At 46.3% G+C, this 18227-nt stretch overlaps 2 protein-coding genes across 2 annotated transcripts; both read left to right on the forward strand.

Annotated features, from left to right (window-relative positions):
• Window positions 1–6862: 6862 nt before the first annotated feature.
• On the forward strand, window positions 6863–10496 carry snrpa1 (small nuclear ribonucleoprotein polypeptide A'). Its single transcript, XM_030098472.1, has 9 exons — window positions 6863–7048; window positions 8173–8320; window positions 8436–8514; window positions 8610–8656; window positions 8732–8834; window positions 9016–9095; window positions 9783–9855; window positions 9950–10043; window positions 10217–10496. The coding sequence occupies exons 1-9, from the start codon at window positions 6967–6969 to the stop codon at window positions 10366–10368; spliced, it is 858 nt and encodes a 285-aa protein (XP_029954332.1). The 5' UTR covers window positions 6863–6966; the 3' UTR covers window positions 10369–10496.
• A 449-nt stretch (window positions 10497–10945) lies between these two features.
• Window positions 10946–14024, forward strand: selenos (selenoprotein S). Its single transcript, XM_030090583.1, has 5 exons — window positions 10946–11181; window positions 12455–12586; window positions 12967–13073; window positions 13156–13282; window positions 13396–14024. The coding sequence occupies exons 1-5, from the start codon at window positions 11082–11084 to the stop codon at window positions 13473–13475; spliced, it is 546 nt and encodes a 181-aa protein (XP_029946443.1). The 5' UTR covers window positions 10946–11081; the 3' UTR covers window positions 13476–14024.
• Window positions 14025–18227: the final 4203 nt, after the last annotated feature.

An 18227-nucleotide genomic window follows, 5' to 3' on the forward strand; every position in this document is an offset into this window, starting at 1 on the left:
TTGTATTTATTGAGTTTAAAGGGACGTCCGTGTCGGAAGCTGTAAATAGTTTCTTAAAAAGCAGCAGCCAGCATATCTGTACATAAACTACACATTCCCACTGTTACTACTGAGGTGCTTGATGGGTCAGATTATTTTGATAAGTGACCCATTGCCCGTTTCCCTGTCTTTTCTTTTCTTCTCTTCTTTATTTTAATTTTTTGTTGGGGTGGGATCTTGCATTTTTTTTCATCTTGAAGTTATAACATTTGAAGTTGACAAAAATAAATAAATTTTACAAACACATCCCTGGAATTAAGTAATATTTAGGTATTTGGACCTTTCCAATTTCCCCCCCTCGAATTACCAATGACAGCTATATGATTTGATTTATTTTTGTAGAAACTATTTGTGTTAAAAGCACATTTTTCAGAGAAAAAAAAATATTAAACACAACGCAGGAAATTTCTCAGTTGAAAGGAATCAGATTTTTGACAAAAGACACATCAAAAGGCTCAAATATGAACGTATTAAGAGCAGAATTAGGATTTTCCATGTAGTGAACGGTTTAAATTGTACTTTGACCTCTGAACTGTATTTCAAAGCAATTAATGACCTGGTTTAGTCCTGGTTTAGCACACTTACCGCAGACAGATGGAAAGGCGCTCATCAGGTGGAATAGAGCGCCTGTAGTTGGTGTCCTGGTAGGAGATGCGAGCGCCGATGCGGGACAGCAGCTCGTCAAACTGGGCCCGGGAGAGACGGAAGCACCGCTGAAAGCGTCCTTCATCCTGGCGCAGCTCCTGGAGTAAATGGTGAAACTCACCATACTCTGAACGCCTCTCCAAAATATGATGAATCCAGACACGTCGCCTGGACTCGCGACGACGACATTGTCGGGCTTTATTTAGCAAATAAAGAAAAGCCAATGTTTCTATCTCATCCGCCATTGTCGAAAAGACCGCCGGCAGCAGAGACGCGAATTCAGCAGCAGCCGCTGTTGGGTCACAAAATGCACACATGGCCAACCAGGGGCGAATCGCGCCGCGCTATTCGCGTCCGATGTGAACGCACCAGCCAGGCGGCATTTCAGCAGACCAAATAGACAGATTGCACGTTGAAACAAAAAACTACAGATCACATCCATAAACCGAGTGGAAAATATGAAGATAAAATGTACTGTGGTGGATCCACTTTGTGAGGGAGAAGAGACATTCACCAAAGAAGACTTGTACCTTTAAGAGGGGAGTAGAATCGGGGTTTCCGGTTCCGGGGTTATAGTGGTTATGTTTTTCAGCCGTCGGTTTTTAAGAGGATTGTGTTTCAACGAGTTGTGAAGTGGAATAAAGCAAGGAAAGTTTTCGGCTCACCTACTTTCCCCGTCTCGTTGCTTCAACTCCACATTGGTGACCCCGACGTGTACGAACTATGTCCGACCACGAAGCCGTCCCTGTAGCTCCAATGCAGGTCGCTGCCACTGACGCGGTTAGCGGTAATGCTAATACCGTCTATCCTGCGGCAGTCAAGCTACCCGAGTTTTGGCAACATAACCCACGGCCGTGGTTTCAGCATATCGAAGCACAATTCCAGCTGCAGGGGATTACGCAGGATGCAACGAAATACTTACATGTGGTGGCGGCGCCGGATGCTTCCACCACGGCGTGCACCGTGATGCTGCTGGAAACTCCGCCAGCAACCGGCAGGTATGAGGTGTTAAAGACATTCCTTCTGGGGCTGTGCGAACTGTCGGAGTTGGAGAAAGCTGACCGCCTGCTTTCTCTCAACGGCCTTGGTGACGGCAAGCCGTCGGAGTTAATGGAGAAGATGTTGGCTGTATTAGGATCCGGCTGCTGGTCGACTCCGGCGCGCAGCACAGCATCCTGCCGGCTCAGACTGTGGACACCATGGCCGGTGGACACGGACCACGGATGGACGCCGCCAACGGGACGCCCATCAACACCAGATCGGTGGATGTGTGTTTTGCTGGACGGCGTTTTAGCTGGCACTTTGTTATGGCCACTGTGTCCACACCACTCCTGGGTGCGGACTTCCTCTGTGCTTTCAACCTGCTTGTGGATGTTAAGAACTGTCGCCTGATAGACGCTGTCTCTTTTCTTCGTACCCATGCACGCTTGGGGGAGCGGAAGCACTCTGCCTGTCTAACACACTTGCCGCCGGGGACCAGTACGAATGTCTGCTCGCCCGGTTTCCTGGCCTAACCACACCGACCTTCTCGTCCACCGTCGCAAAGCATGGCATGGAGCACCCACCGTGGGCTCCCCAGTCTATGCCAGAGCCAGGCGTCTCGACTCTGCCAAGCTTGCCATCGCCAAGGAGGAGTTTTCTACCATGGTGCACCTGGGCATTGTGCGCCGCTCGAACAGCCTGTGGGCTTCCCCCCTACATATGGTTGCTAAAGCTGAAGGTGGGTGGCAGCCATGCGGCGATTTTCGTTGGCTGAACAACGGCACTACCCCAGACCGTTACCCCGTCCCGCACATACAGGACTTTTCTGCCCACCTGGCGGGGCTGTCATTTTTTCCAAGGTGGACCTGGTTCGTGGCTGCCACCAGGTGCCGGTCCACCCAGCGGATGTGCCAAAAACGGCTGTGATCACGCCTCCGATTATGCTGTGGGGCGGTGTGCGAGCAGTGGGTGGGCGGAGTCTGGCAGCCTCTGTCTTTCTTCTCCAGGCAGCTCCGGGAGAATGAGTGCAAGTACAGCACCTTCGACAGAGAACTGCTGGCCCTTTTTCTTGCCACCAGACATTTTCGGCTTCTGTTGGAGGGTCGGCAGTTCACTGCCTTCGTGGACCACAAGCCGCTGACTTTCTCCATGGCCAAGGCCTCAGAGCCGTGGTCCGGCCGTCAGCAGCGGCAGCTCTCCGCGATCTCAGAGTTCACCACTGACATCCAGCACTTGTACGGCAAGAGCAACTTTGTCGCCGACTGCCTTTCTCAGCGATTGTGGGGTCTATCCATCTGGGGTTGGACTATGCTGCCATGGCGGCGGACCAGGCCACGGATTCCGCAGTCCAGGCCTACCGTTCGGCCGCTACAGCACTGCGGCTGGCCGACGTGGCGTTCGGTGTGGACAACACCACCCTCCTCTGCAACACCTCTACCAGTTGTCCTCTCTGGTTGACCTCCTCTGGTGCCGGCTGCTTGGCGCCGTCGGGTTTTCGATGCCATCCAAGGTCTTTCCCACGCGGGTGGGAAGGCCTCGGTTAAGCTGGTGGGCGGCAAGTTTGTTTGGCCCGGCCTCCGGAAAGACGTTAGAGCTTGGGCGGGCTCATGCGTGCCGTGCCAGCGTGACAAGGTGCACCGTCATACGAAAGCCCCTTTGGCGCCTGTCGTGGTGCCCGAGAGACAGTTCGACCATGTGAATGTGGACCTGGTGGGCCCTCTGCCCTCCTCCCATGGATACACTCACCTGCTCACGATGGTGGATAGGACGACCAGATGGCCCGAAGCTGTCCCCATCTCTTCCACCACAGCTGCGGACGTCGCCCGGGCGTTCATCGGGTGCTGGGTGGCCCGGTTTGGCATGCCTGGTGACATCACGAGTGACCGGGGCCCCCAGTTCACGTCAGAGCTCTGGACTGCGGTCGCTGACCACCTGGGGGTGCAGATTCACCGCACTACGGTGTACAATCCGCAGGGCAATGGACTGTGTCAGCGTTTTCATCACGACATAAAAGTCGCTCTTCGGGCCGGTCTTACGGACAGTAACTGGATTGACAGCCTTCCGTGGGTCATGCTTGGCCTCCGCTCTGCCCCCAAGGAGGACCTCAAGGCCTCGTCCGCCGAGCTGGTGTACGGTCAGCCTCTACGGGTCCCCTGGGAATATCTTCCTGACGCCACGGCTCCCTGGTCAGCCACCTCCCATTGTGCGGTGTCTCGGGCCGCCGCCGCCGCCTTCATTCTCATTCCCCCATCGCGCCACTGTCTGCCTCAGTCCTACGTGCCCAAGCACCTGCCAGCTGCGACGTACATTTTCATCAGGCATGATGGCCATCGAACTCTGCTGCGGCCCCCCTACGATGGACCCTTCCGCGTTCTGGAGACGGGGGCTAAGAACTTTGTTGTGGACTTGGGCGGTAGGCCAGAGCGGGTCACTGTAGACCGTCTCATACCTGCTCACACGGACATGGAGGAGCCGGTTCAGCTAGCCCTTCCCCCACGGCGGGGGCGCCCGCCAGTTTTGGACCGGGCCCCGTCGCCGGTCGGGGCTCCGACCTCCGGTGGCACCACTCCGCCGAAGCGTAGCCGTTTCGGGTGGCTGCTTCGCTCCCCACGACGTTGACTGTTTCTTTGGTTTTGGTGAATTCTGGGGGGGCTGTGTGGTGGATCCACTTTGTGAGGGAGAAGAGACATTCACCAAAGAGGACTTGTACCTTTAAGAGGGGAGTAGAATCGGGGTTTCCGGTTCAGGGGTTATAGTGGTTATGTTTTTCAGCTGTCGGTTTTTAAAAGAATACTCTGAAGATTTTGGACCCACGCCCTATCCCTATCATTTACAAAGTGAGATAAGCTCATAAATACCTTTTTTGTGTCCGTTCGTCCAGTGCCTGGCTAACAGCTGTTAGCAACGTAGTTAGCTTAGCTCAACTACGGCAGGTGAAGAGGAGACAGAGCCAGACTGAGAAAGTGGACAAAATACTCCTTCCAGTGGTCCAGGGGACAGCGTATTAGCATGCGAAGTAAATCCGAATGGTTATAAAACTTTTTAAAAGACGTGTTTTCTTTTCAATCCCTTAAAATAGCGTTTTGATACACACAGACCTGCACAAGCATAGTGCGCTGCGGAAGGATATACCAGGCGCACAGCGACTAAGTCTATGCTTCTACTGCTGTGCTCCGGTATATCCTTCCGCGGAGCACTGCGCATGCTCAGGTCTGTGTGGTCTGCTTCGTTCTATTTTTCACGCGAGCCGCGAGCGCCGGGAGCACCATATGTCAAGCTGGATCAAGCAGATCAGACCAGACAGGAAGTCGGAAACAGAAAATCAGGTCAATTTTCAAAATAAAATAAATTAAATGACGATTAGTTACGGATGGTGTCGCTGGTCCGTCTATAATTTGTCACTTGGGTCTCATCACAAGAGAGACGGACACACAAACAGACTTACGCACGTACACACCCAATCAAACACACACACACACAGCGACAGAGATTCACGTAATGCAGAAAAAAAGAGGACAGGAGGAGAAAAAGTCTCTCCAAAACACACACATCCATCCTGGCAGAGCGAGACAGAGGAAACAAACGTGAAAACCGAGAGCAGACGAATCCAGTCGAGTGCAGTCGATGTGTGACCAGCGTGGAGAGCGCAGGCAGCAGATACGCCTCCAGGGTGAACAACCAAGTGCCGGCGCGGCAGCGCGCGCGGCGCCTCCGCTACGCTTCCGCGTCCAGTGCGTTCCCGGCGTTAGTGTGTTTAATTGATCTTGCATCTTGTCACGACGCATTTGCTACAGTAATGCACCTGTCAGTTTGCCTTGTCTTTCTTTGTGAATGAATAGTGTCGTGCGTAAAAGCGTGCACTGTACGTAAAGACCTCGACATTCTGAAAGAAGTATTAGCCTGTAAATGCAGGGTGTCTGCATTTTTATTTCATTTGTCTGGCTCCCCAAGCTCTTCAAGAGATTATTTATTTTAAAATACCGTCATATACATTGTTGCTTCACTATGGTTTAGTATTGAGGCCAGGAAATAAAATGTATTTCATCAAGTTAATGTAGCAGTGTCCTTTGCTGCAGTGCATTTGAAAAAAAGGAGAGATGTTCATTTGATTGGTCAAATTACGCTCAGCTGGGTTAAACCCACTTTCTCTCCTACCCTCTTGCGCCACCTGCGCCGGTGGGCGGGATAGAGGCGTGACTGCGTCTGGTTCACGAAATTAGAACAATTTTCTGGACATGCCCTGTTGACTTTCTCCGCCGACGGCGCACTTTAGCCCCACAGACAGCGGGCGGACTCGGCGGAGTCTACCAAGTTAGGGCCCCTAGAGTCTACCCTACCAGTATCTGCTCACTAATGAAGTCTGAGAAGTAGCTTTTAAGTTGACCAACTTCAACATTATTAAGATAGAACTGGAAAGACGTATTGTTTGGAGCAAGAGTGGAAAATAGAATGCAAATATATAAAAATATAATAATTTATTAATTATTCTAGGAAAATACCATATTCATAAGGGTAGATTTAGTAACACAAAATGTTATTTTGTTGCTTTTGAAACCAAACAACACATAGAAACTATTAGAGATTCAAATAATAAGAAAGCTGATAAAACTATTGAATTATGGGATGCGTTTTAAGGTAGGTATAAAATGCTTTGAGCTTCAGCCTACACCATTTTTCAATTGGCATCTTTTATAGCTTTTGTAATTAAGTGCTCACTGTTTTCTACTGAGTACAAATCCTGGAACAAGTTTTTCCAGCACTCTACATTCAGTCCAATACCGTCCCTACCAACTCACGGCTCAACTATTTCTTTTCACAGGTCACTCGTCAAGCAGCATGAAAACAGCAGTACTGCGTATTTAATACGTACAGAGAAAGCGCAACTCACCTGCTGGTGAGTTTGGTCTGGTTGTTGCAGTTCTTTGGGTTGGATAAAGCTGCAGCGGCGTGACTGAAGCTCTTCCTGCTCCAAAACACAGACAGCAGTCTGGGTCAGACGCCTGGACCCCGCACAGGTAAAATGCGTTCAACAGTTGATATATTCTCTCGGTATTTGAATTGAAGTAATATTGAAGTAATATTTCAGCCAAACTTACTGTTTGACGCTGCAGTGGCTCATTCCGCCCTCCATCCGCTAGGGGAGCTGTGAGGAGTAAAACGACACTTAATAACACCGGAAGTATTAAGTCGGCTTCCGGTGTCGGTTCCTGTGAGGCAGCGGTGCACACTGCGCAACGCGTTTTTTTGTGCTAATGCGCTACTAAATAAACCTTTTTGACTCCTGTAGTGTTTGCCGTCGAAATGGTGAAACTTTCCGCGGAGCTCATCGAGCAGGCTGCTCAGTACACCAACCCTGTGCGGGACAGAGAGCTGGACTTGAGAGGTCAGTTCAGACGCCGCTTCGCCTGCGTGGCTGTCCATGTTAGCCGCTATGCTAGTTTTTCGCGGGCCGCTCTGCCGATCATTCAAAACACTCAATTCTGCTTTAAATATTTACAACATCTATGGCCTTAGCAAATGCGGATTAAGTCAAATACGTAAACAGTATGGGATTAGGGGAAAATTGTGAATTGTTTCCCCAAAATGGCCTTCAAAATACACATCTGTAAAAGTAACACTTCTTACAATGGAAGTAAATGTAAATTGAGTTTATTTCAGGCTTTGTGTAATTCTAGGATGATCATCCTGTGCTGAAACACTTACAGGATTTAGGCGGTTATTGGGGTTTTTGTACATCATGACTGTAGACTGAAAGCTAATATAATGACAGCCCTGTGAGCGTTTTCCTCCATAAATTATATCACGATGTTCCTTTTTGGAGATATATAAACATTTAAGCAGGGTTTCCCCCAGAAAACTTGCTAAGCCCGGTGGTTGGACTGCTGGAGAAGCCCACCGTGTTTATGTAAAAAAAAAAAAAAAAAGTTTTGTGTTATTGTAAGCATTTATTAACATTGCTTAAATGCATTTAAGTGTGATTGAAGCAGTAACATTATTTGAAACAAGACAAATCATGTCAAGGATTAGGGCTGAACGATATATCGTTATATCGATATCGGCAGTGAGTTCTCATAAATATAACTGCATTTTTTTACATCCTTTTGTATCATGATCTTTTTATTGTTCTGAAAAATTCTTAACTTTCACTGAATCCATTGTAATATATCGTATCGATATCAAGATATCTGGTATGGATATCGAGATATGAAATTTTGCCCATATCGTTCAGCCCTATCAAGGATACAGTAAAAGTTGCAGAATAAAGATATATGAATTTAGATTCCATGAAAGACTTTTTTCATCTTTTGTTGCACCTGGTTATAGCAGACAATAGAAACAGAAAACTTGAAGACCAATCAGAGCCTCTCAAAGCACATGGATGAAAAAGTGCTCAAACATTTCCTGGAGTCTCAATACGTTAGATAGGAATAAGCTAATAAACAAATCTGTGTATTTTTGCAGTCAAAGGTTTTGTGTCTCTTGACCTTTTCATTTCTTTTCTTTTAGGTTATAAAATTCCAGTGCTTGAAAATCTGGGAGCGACTCTGGACCAGTTTGACACCATCGATTTCTCGGATAACGAGATCAGGAAACTGGACGGCTTCCCTTTGCTGAAGAGACTAAAAACACTGCTCATGAACAACAACAGAATCTGGTGAGCTCTGCCTGTCATGAAACAGAGTGTGAGACAGACACGTACCTGTGGAGTTTCCAGATTATTTCTTATTAGCTCCCACTTAATGCTGTAACCTTCTGACATGTCCCTTCAGTCGCATCGGAGACAATCTAGAGCAATGCCTGCCGAGTCTGACGGAGCTGGTCCTCACCAACAACAACATCCAGGAGCTGGTGAGGATGAACCGTTCTGTATTGAAATGGTTGTGTTGGAAGACGCTTTCAGTTGATACTGACCGAGGTGCTGGTGCTGTTTTTATGTTGTGCAGGGCGACCTGGACCCTCTGGCCTCAGTGAAAACACTGACTCTGCTCAGGTATGGCCACACTTGTTAACTTTAATGTGAACAAGGCCTCAGACATGATCTGACACGTTTCTACTGACTTTGTAGCTTGTTGAGGAATCCTGTGACAAACAAGAAGCATTACAGGCTGTACGTCATCAACAAAATCCCACAGATTCGCGTGCTTGACTTCCAGAAGGTAAAACTGAAGGTAAGAATGAGACTTGGTGTGAACACCTGAACTCATGATATGTCACTGCATGGTGTAAGAGATGGAAGGTAAAGCTCCAGTGATGATATTGTGGTTGCAGTTTCCTTTTGTCGTCCCGTTCGGCTCGGCCAGCAATTAACCCAGTTTTTTTCCCCACTGAAACTGTGTGATATCGCCATAGGAACGCCAGGAGGCGGAGAAAATGTTCAAGGGCAAACGGGGTGCTCAGCTTGCAAAGGATATTGCCAGGCGAACCAAAACGTAAGACGAAAGTCCACGTCAGACAGCAGCTCCTCAGAAGCACTGGATCCCGGCTGGAGAGACCAAACGGCCAGCGATCAGTCCTTTTACTAGATTGGTTCATAAACTTAAAAAAAAAAATAAATTTAAAAAAATCAGGCTTTAGGTTTGGGCTTAATGTTTTTTCTCATCGTGGTTTCAAACATCATGAATGCAAATCTGTGCAGAAAGTGTCTCAGAAATATGAGATGCATTGATTCTGTGTATTTTTATGACCTCCACTGTGAGTGTTGTGCATTTACAGTGGACTTCATGTATTTTAATTTTTAGATAAAGTATTTTTCATCGCACCATTTGACATTTACTGTTTGAAATCAGCCCAAACCAGTCCAGTGTTAAGGTTTTTTTTTTTTTTTTTTTTTGTTGTTCATTTTGCTAAATCTTCAACCCTGATCTGAAACATTCACAAAATTTGTTTGATCAGTCTAAATTGTAAATAAGCGTGCACTATTGACTCAGCAGATTTAAATGTGCTTTTCCACGTTGTGATTGTGAAGCCAGAAGCTTTCAGGACTGCTGTCTCTGGACTTTGTATCAGTGTATTTTACTCAAGAAAAGATACTACACTTGAGAGTGACTACACTGGTTGGAGGTCAGAGAAGCCAGAGTGTGCACAGATATCAGAGCGAGGATTGTTCTTTCTTTCAGGTTCACTCCTGGAGTTCCTGCACAGCCTGAGAAGAAGACGGGGCCGTCTCAAGCCGACGTGGAAGCCATCAAGGTTCACTCTCTGCTATTTATAAAACACTTGGTTGATGGAGGATTGGATTTGTCGAGTGTCGACCAGTGCGAGCTGACTTTGACCTGTGTTTCAGAACGCCATTGCCAACGCTTCGTCCCTGGCGGAGGTGGAGAGGTTGAAGGGAATGCTGCAGGCGGGTCAGATACCAGGTCGGGAACTCAGACAAGGTCAGTACCAGCCAAGTTCTTCTTCTCAGAGCTGAAATATCTCTGCTTTTATTTATTAGCACATTTAGCCACAGTAATAGCTCTCTAGCTTTGCTTTATCAGCATGAATTATGAAACGAGCCCAAGTTGATGCATGACTGATCTGATATTCTGATGCATCGACGTCCATCCAGGTGCTGTGGAGGAGGAGGAAGAGGAGGAAGAAGAGGAGACACCACAGATGGAGCCACACGTGGATGGAGGCTCTGGAGAAGAGATGAACGAAGAGGACCAGGGAGAGGATGATGAAGATATGGAAGAAGAGCCACCTGTTAATGGATCCTGAGTTAATGCCCAAGGCATCTTGTTGACCCTTGTAGATTTGTGTTGAACACGTATTGACCTGATTTCTTCTTGTTTTTTTGTTTTTTTTTTAATTTGTAAAGCAACGGATATTAAACTGGTTTTCTTATACAGTTGTGTGTTTTGCTGCTTTTTTTCATCAAACCTCACTTTTAACAACCAGTGTAATGAAAGCTTTCCGGCTGCTGGCAGCAGCAGGTCAAAATTTGGTGGTCAGAATGACTTTTCCCAGCATGATTTCTCCCAGAGAAAGTTGATTCAGAATATCACTGATCAACTATATAAAATGCATTACTAAGATCCAAAAATAAATCAAATTTCTATGAGCACAGAAAAACAAATATTCAGTATTAATAATTTCTCAAACGACCAAAGAAGTTGCATTCAAAGAAGCACAAGATTAAAGCTAGTCAGGTGTAGAGTATAATGGCACATTTTGGTAATATTCTTTTAGTTTTGATTCGAAAAAAAATCTAACTGAACGATCGGGGCGGGGCTTCACTGTACGCATGACGTACGCTGACGTGGTTACGTCACGCAGTGACACGTCATCTGAAATGATGTGCATTTTTAGCTTCAGATAAACAGACATGGCGGATACAGGAAGAAGAAGCTACGAGAAATAAAGCACTGCCGCGCTGACGTTCGTCCACTTCTCAGAGTCTCCACGACAGATATCCACGTTAAAAGCCCGACATGGACGACGTGGAGATCGAAGACGTCAACGAGGACTCTCCTTTTCTGGTGGAGAAGGAGCCGCTCAGAAACCAGGACCTGACTTCCTTCACTGACATCGGTAAACTGATCCACACATGTCTGCTGGTTTAACGCTTTTTACTAATACCGTCTTCAGCTACAGCTGAGACATAAACACGGAAAGTCTGAATCTCTGCCCCTTTTAACGCAGCCCCTCATTAACTGGAGTTAGCATGCCGCTAACTCATGAGGTATATTAACTCGTGCTGCTGTGGTGAGTGGCCTTATTCAATGAGTCTTAACGGTTTCTGTCATATTGTTACGCATATATCTCTCCACTACCACTGTCAACATTAGGTTCACCTGTCTTTAAACCCAGCATGGTTATTCTGATTGTTTGACAACTTGCTGATCTACTGGGATTCTCACACAGCTATCCAAAGAGTTTCTCATGAATGTATGAGCAGAAAGGAGCTACTGAGCAGCAGCTGTCTGGGTGTGTGTGTTCTGTTGAATTCAGAGAATGATCAGACTGACTGGAGAGGGGGGAAAAAAAACATCAACAGGATTTGAAATAAATGCAGAAGCACCTTTTTAAACGTTGGACTACAGCAGTAGAAGACCAAAGCAATCAGCTAATGAAACACAAGAAAGAAAGTTCATTTCTGATCAGATCGTCATCTCCCGGCAGCATGGATCCATCATGTTTTCATATCAGCGCTCCAGGATGTTTCCTCTGCATACTCCAGGCTCCTTAGATCCAACAGTTTGTTCAGATCAAAGTGTCTCTATGCCCATCGAGGACAGTGTCTTCTGTTGTGATGGCTGCTTCCAGCAGAATAACAGTTAAAATCATCTTACACAATGAATCGTGTTCACAAGAAGATGCCAACCTCCTGCTCCAACACGTCCCCAACAGATTGCAGACTGCAGTTTGTGTGATGCTATCAGGTCATGTTAAAGTGTGCAGTCGGGAAACTGATACAAGTGGTCTTTTCTTCCCCTGCTTCCCCAACACAAAACTGACTCACAATCCAGAGTGAGGCTGCAATCAGGCCCATCTGGGATCAGGGCAGGAGCTTTAAAATGATGTCTGAATTTCAGTGTTGTGAACCGGAAGAGTTACTGATCCAAAGGTAAACTCTCAGGCAGCTTTCAGGATATGGAGGCTCAGGATGGCTGCACACACCGTCACATGTTAGGTTTAGCAATGTTTGATAGTTAGTTTTACCACATTCAGTTGTTTTATAACAGTATAAATGACTCACTCACACAGCTCTGCCATAAAGTGACCTGTGGATATGGTGAATGCTATATATCTGTTTAGACTAACGGATGGTTTTATCACTTGTGTGTGTGCGCACCCTCCCCAGCCGGAGAGGTCTTGTCCCTGTATGGCTGGCACCTGCTGCTGGTGGCGTTTGTCCTCTTCCTGTTGGTCCAGCAGCTGAAGAAGAGAAGTTCTGGACAGAGCGCGTCCGACACGGCCTCTGCTGCGACACAAGGTACACACCCAGGCCCTTCCACCCTGCCCCTCGTTACCATGGCAACGTTTACGTAACCATCAACTCATCCTTCTGACTAGTTTTCATTATCATATCAGCATGTCCTGAATGACTGACTGCTGTAATAATGTTTCCGTTCACTGAGCATTCATGCAGTGACAGAATGTTACTTATGACAGGCGCTTTATAAATAAAGTGAGACTCATTAATTGGAGGATTCACACAGTGTTCATAATCTGCCTGAATCTCAAACTTTCTGTTTCAGAAAGTATTGAAGCCGAGAACTTCTGCACCACATCTGTCAGCGTTCAGCTCGTTGTTTGGAGGATTGAAATGAGACGTGCGGGTTTCAGAGCTGTGTGTTCTTTGTTTTTGCGCAGATGCTGCATTTGTGGCCCAGAGGCAGGAGGCCATGGAGGCTGCTCGCAGGAGGATGCAGGAGGAGCTGGACGCCAAGGCGGTCCTCTTCAGGGAGAAACAGAAGCAGGTACGACGGAGGAAGGAGCGGGAGGCGGAGGGGTTGGTTCCCAGGACGCCGCAGCTGAGTGTGTCCTCTGCTTTGTGGACAGAGAGAAGAAGAGAAGAGGAGGCAGAAGCTGGAGAATTACAAAGGAATCGTGATGTCTCAGGACGAGGCGGCCTCGTCATCCGCTGCCCTGAAGCCCAAGACTGACAAAAAGCCGCTTCGCAGCACCGGTACGTAGCTCCGAGGGAACCGCGACACCCATACAGCCCCCACCCCCACCCCCACCCCCACCTCCTCCCCCCGCCACCCCAGGAGTGTGATCAGCCCCGTCTCTCTGTTTCAGACTACAGTCCTCTGAGTGGGCAGGGTGGAGGAACCTGCTCCTGGCGGCCGGGCCGCCGGGGCCCGTCCTCCGGTGGATGAGGGTAAAGAGCGTCAGAGACGGCGGTCCATGTGACCTCTGACCTCTGACAGCCGCGACGCTCACGCTAACTGACTGAAGCAAGCTGACGACGTGCCGAGCCCGCTCTCTGCGAGGATCTCTCTTGTTTTGTGGTCGCACCTTTTCAGATAAATACACAGTAGAGTTTAAGAGAAAAGATTTTATTGTCATTTTGCTAAAACGTGTGGATCCCCGATGCGGTTTGATCCTGAGTCTGGTGGTGAATGGAGGCGGTTTAGGGGCTCGTGCAGTGGAACGCTTGTCATGAAGCCGCTCCCGTAAACGGCGTGTGTCCGCTGGGTTTGGCTGATGTTCACAGTCGGCGTGTTTCTCTCTGTTTCTCGTCTTTCTCTCCTCGTGCCACCGCAGCTTTAGAGTTGTAGATGGTAGTTTGATTGGGATATGCAGTACTTTCTGATGTAACTGGTCCAACCAGACAGTTTTTTGATATATTCTCATGTGAGGTGGTTCATGTCTAACATGTACATTTTATGCAATAAAGATATTCACCAAGAAACCTGTGCAGGAAATGATTTATTTCTATGGTTCGGAAAGAAACAGGTGATCAGCAGACTGTTCTATTCTCCAGGATATTAAGCTTCATAATTTACTCACACTGTCATACATCTACAGTATATCCAGAAAACTGACAATACTGATCAGAATTGTTTTCAATTTGAATCAATGGTTTATATTTTAAGAGTACTTTTTGTAATAGTTTTGATGAATTATATAAAGGAGTTCGCAACAATCCATCCTTTTACGACACATGACAAACCTGAAAATGTAATAAAAGAACTGCAGATTCTACAATATAACAGTGTGCTTAACAGTGGGTTTTTGTTACTGTTTACATCTTCAGAGGCAGAAAACATCAAATCTTTGGTGAACCAGAGAGAAAACATGAGGAGTCTCAGGGAAGTTGAAGTCTAAATATTCCATCAGGAATACAGAAGGTCCATCCATCCATCCATCCATCCATCCATTTTCTACTGCTTATCCGGGGCCGGGTCGCGGGGGCAGCAGTCTCAGCAGGGATGCCCAGACTTCCCTGTCCCCAGACACTTCCTCCAGCTCCTCTGGGAGGATCCCAAGGTGTTCCCAGGCCAGCCGAGAGACATAGTCTCTCCAGCGTGTCCTATGTCTTCCCCGGGGTCTCCTCCTGGTGGTACATGCCCGGAACACCTCCCTAGTGAGGCGTCCAGGAGGCATCCTAACCAGATGCCCGAGCCTCCTCAGCTGGTCCCTCTGGATGCGGAGGAGTAGCGGCTCTACTCCGAGCTCCTCCCTGGTGACTGAGCTCCTCACCCTATCTCTAAGCCACCCTACAAAGGAAGCTCATTTCAGCCGCTTGTATCCGGGATCTTGTCCTTTCGGTCATGACCCAAAGCTCATGACCATAGGTGAGGGTGGGAACGTAGATTGACCGGTAAATTGAGAGCTTCACCTTTCGGCTCAGTTCCCTCTTCACCACAACAGAATGATACAACGACCGCATCACTGCAGCCGCTGCACCGATCCTCCTGTCAATCTCACCTCCGTCCGTCCCTCTCTCGTGAACAAGACCCCAAGATACTTAAACTCCTCCACTTGGGCCAGAGTCTCTCCACTGACCTGACGGAGGCAAGCCACTTTCTTCCGGTCGAGGACCATGGCCTCGGATTTGGAGGTGCTGATCCTCATCCCTGTCGCTTCACACTCGGCTGCGAACTGCCCCAGTGCATGCTGTAGGTCCAGGTTCGATGAAGCCAACAGGACAACATCATCTGCAAAAAGCAGAGACGAAATCCTGCGGCCCCCGAACCGGACCCCTCCGGCCCCTGGCTGCACCTAGAAATTATGTCCATAAAGATTATGAACACAACCGGTGACAAAGGGCAGCCCTGCCGGAGTCCAACATGCACCGGGAACAGGTCCGACTTACTGCCGGCAATGCGGACCAGACTCCCACTCCGGTCATACAAAGACCGGACGGCCCTTAACAAGGAATACAGAAGGTGAGTTCATATAATGATCAGAGTAACTTGTCAAATTCTAAAAATCATCTTTAATGTTGAAAAACTGGAGCATCATGAAAAAGTTGAATATTTCTTGCCATTCATTTCAGAAAATCAAACCCACACATGATACAGGCTCATGACACATGGAGTGAAATATTTCAAGCCTTTATTTCTTGAAATTTCGACAATGATATCATAAAAATAATGAAAACCAAAAATTCAGTGTCTCAGAAAATGAAATATTGTGAAACAGTTCTGTTTTGGAAGGTCATGGTGTCACACCCTGATCATCACCTGTAAATTTTTCCTGAAGCTCTACATGTTCTCAGCAGACTTCCCTGGGATGTGGAGAAAAACACCTCCTGGACTGATGCTCAGTGGTTCAAAGTCCTCTTTTTTGACGGAATTAAGTATTGGATCTCATTTGGAAATCAAGGTCCCAGAGTCTGGAGGAAGACTGAGGCTCAGAATCCTGAAAGTTAGATTCAACTAAGTGTCGAGTGTATATAAATTAACATATGTTCCAGAAGCCTTATTTTGTTTTAAAATATCCTTTTTTTATTGATCTTATGTAGTTTTCTGATTTTCTGAGACTCTGAATTTGGGGTTTTCATTATCTGTATGTCATCATCATCAAAATTTAAAGAAATAAAGGCTTGAAATATTTCACTGTGTCACACATGGGTTTGACTTTCTTAAATGAGTGACAAGGAATATTGAACATTTTCATGATATTTTAAGTGTAAAGAAACCCTCGGTGCCCCTGGTACTCAAAGGAATATATTGCAGTTAATGTCAGCTGTAAACTTCATCTTCCAGGCCAGTTATGGCACGCAAGGCCATATGTTTCACAAAGACGTGGTGAGAACATGCAAACTCCACACAGGAAGACCTAGAATCAAAGCGGAGTCTTCTCACTGTGTAGAAAACAGAACCACTAGCATGTCTTTTTTAGGATTTAAATGAAGGAATACTATTCTTAAAACTGTTAAATGGCAAAAAAAAGAAAAAAAAAAGTGAAATTTTCATCACTGGCAGAACTAATTTCATTTCATATATATTAACTCAAAATGACCTTTTTTTTTTTTTAAAAAGGCCTCAAGAGAGACATGGGGATGATTTCTTTAAGCCAGAAGCAACCAAAGAAGGCATCTCAGTGTCCACAGCTTCTCCACAGATATGAGGAGCAGATAAGAGAGTTTCCAGAGTTACTCCATATTCAACAATCTGAAACTTTTATAACTAAAATAGCAGATTTTTTCCCCCTTCACTTTCCACTAAATAAAATAAATCGATCATCTGCTGGTGGGAACGAACTGAAGCTTTCTTTGAACTTTGTGTTCTTCACAGTTAATCTGAGCCTTGCAGCTCATTTCTTCTTGGCTCTCAGACACTGAACCAAGTCAAAAAAGGCTGAAAACCCTCGGTGGTGATTCCTGCTGAGACGTAACAGACGCAGCTCCGTGAATCAAACGAGCAGATGAGCCAAAGATGAGCTGTGTCAGATGGAGATCTGCTCTTCCCGAGAGGAGAGCGTCCCTGTACATAATGCTATGTTTGCACACTGTTAAATGAGTTGTTGGTACTGATTAAATGGAAAATACAAAGTCAGAATTGATTATTCAATTGATTGGTCTAACTGTAGTTTGGCTGCAGCTGCCTGGTCAATAAACCTGCTTGGTGTGGAAAACAGCCTCGCTGCACTTTAGGCGACTGTAATATTCATAGAGGGTGGTCCAATCTCACTGTAAACCTGAATCAGATATTAGAATATAAAAAACGTTAGACACAGCTATTTATAGAAATGAAAATGTTCTACCTTTGGTGGAAAATTCTATCTTAAAAACTAATTTAAAATCTTGTCCTCGTGGTCTTCCTGGTTCTCAGAAAGCTTTTCATTGTCTTTCATACTGGATTTAAAATGTGGAGGTGTTTTTTCATGGCCTTTGTTTTGTCTTCAGCAGGTGTTACAGTTTGATCCAGGGCACATTTCAAATCTGCAGCCACTCTGCAAATGTACTGAAGTCTAAACAGATGATAATTCCAGATCAGAGACTCAGCTGCACTGTGGTTTCCACTGCTGCCAACTCCATGGGGTAAAGGAAGAGGAATAAACATGCAGTCTACATATATGGACATGAAGAAACATGTCAATCCATATAACTATTAACTGATATAAAGTCATTGTAAGAACATAAAGATTCTTTGCTTCTTAATTCTGGGTGCTGAGCATGGAGGGCCTGGACAGTTTGCTCCGCTGTGGAATAATGACAACACTCCGTTAGTATTTCATACTGCAGTTATTTATTTTACCAGAAGATTTATTTCAACACCAATCACTAACCCACTCATGCAGGTGAAACAGTGGTAAGCTTTCTGTCATTGTGAAAGTCCCTGGTTTGTGACCAGGTTGTGCTGGGGACTTTTGTGTTCAGAGTACTTTGGCAGTTATTTAGAAAAATATAGCTGATTAACCTTGTCCATTACTTGGGATCAAAATATGACCCGTAAAGTACAAATCAGTTCGAACTAGTATCTAGGAGAGCTCTGATGTATTTGACCTGTTTAAAAAAAAGACAAAAAACACTATCTTTTCTTTTATAAACTTTTTAATCTAACTGAACACAAGCATTAAAATCAAACTACAAGGTGTGTTTGTAATATTAATTACAAACGCATTTAACTGTTTTTTTTAATTATTATTAATATGTTCAACTTTAACTATGGAGCTGC

Source organism: Salarias fasciatus, chromosome 1 (genome assembly GCF_902148845.1).
Source record: "Salarias fasciatus chromosome 1, fSalaFa1.1, whole genome shotgun sequence".
Taxonomy (NCBI): domain Eukaryota; kingdom Metazoa; phylum Chordata; class Actinopteri; order Blenniiformes; family Blenniidae; genus Salarias; species Salarias fasciatus.

What these genes read in the sequence shown, in the direction of transcription:
- snrpa1 (XM_030098472.1), top strand. Translation starts at nt 6,967, where the DNA reads ATGGTGAAACTTTCCGCGGAGCTCATCGAGCAGGCTGCTCAGTACACC. An exon ending in ACAACAACATCCAGGAGCTG is followed by an intron (nt 8,515 to 8,609) that starts GTGAGGATGAAC and finishes TATGTTGTGCAG; the next exon opens with GGCGACCTGGACCCTCTGGC. An exon ending in AAAACACTGACTCTGCTCAG is followed by an intron (nt 8,657 to 8,731) that starts GTATGGCCACAC and finishes CTGACTTTGTAG; the next exon opens with CTTGTTGAGGAATCCTGTGA.
- selenos (XM_030090583.1), top strand. Translation starts at nt 11,082, where the DNA reads ATGGACGACGTGGAGATCGAAGACGTCAACGAGGACTCTCCTTTTCTG. An exon ending in TCAGGGAGAAACAGAAGCAG is followed by an intron (nt 13,074 to 13,155) that starts GTACGACGGAGG and finishes CTTTGTGGACAG; the next exon opens with AGAGAAGAAGAGAAGAGGAG. An exon ending in AAAGCCGCTTCGCAGCACCG is followed by an intron (nt 13,283 to 13,395) that starts GTACGTAGCTCC and finishes TCTCTGTTTCAG; the next exon opens with ACTACAGTCCTCTGAGTGGG.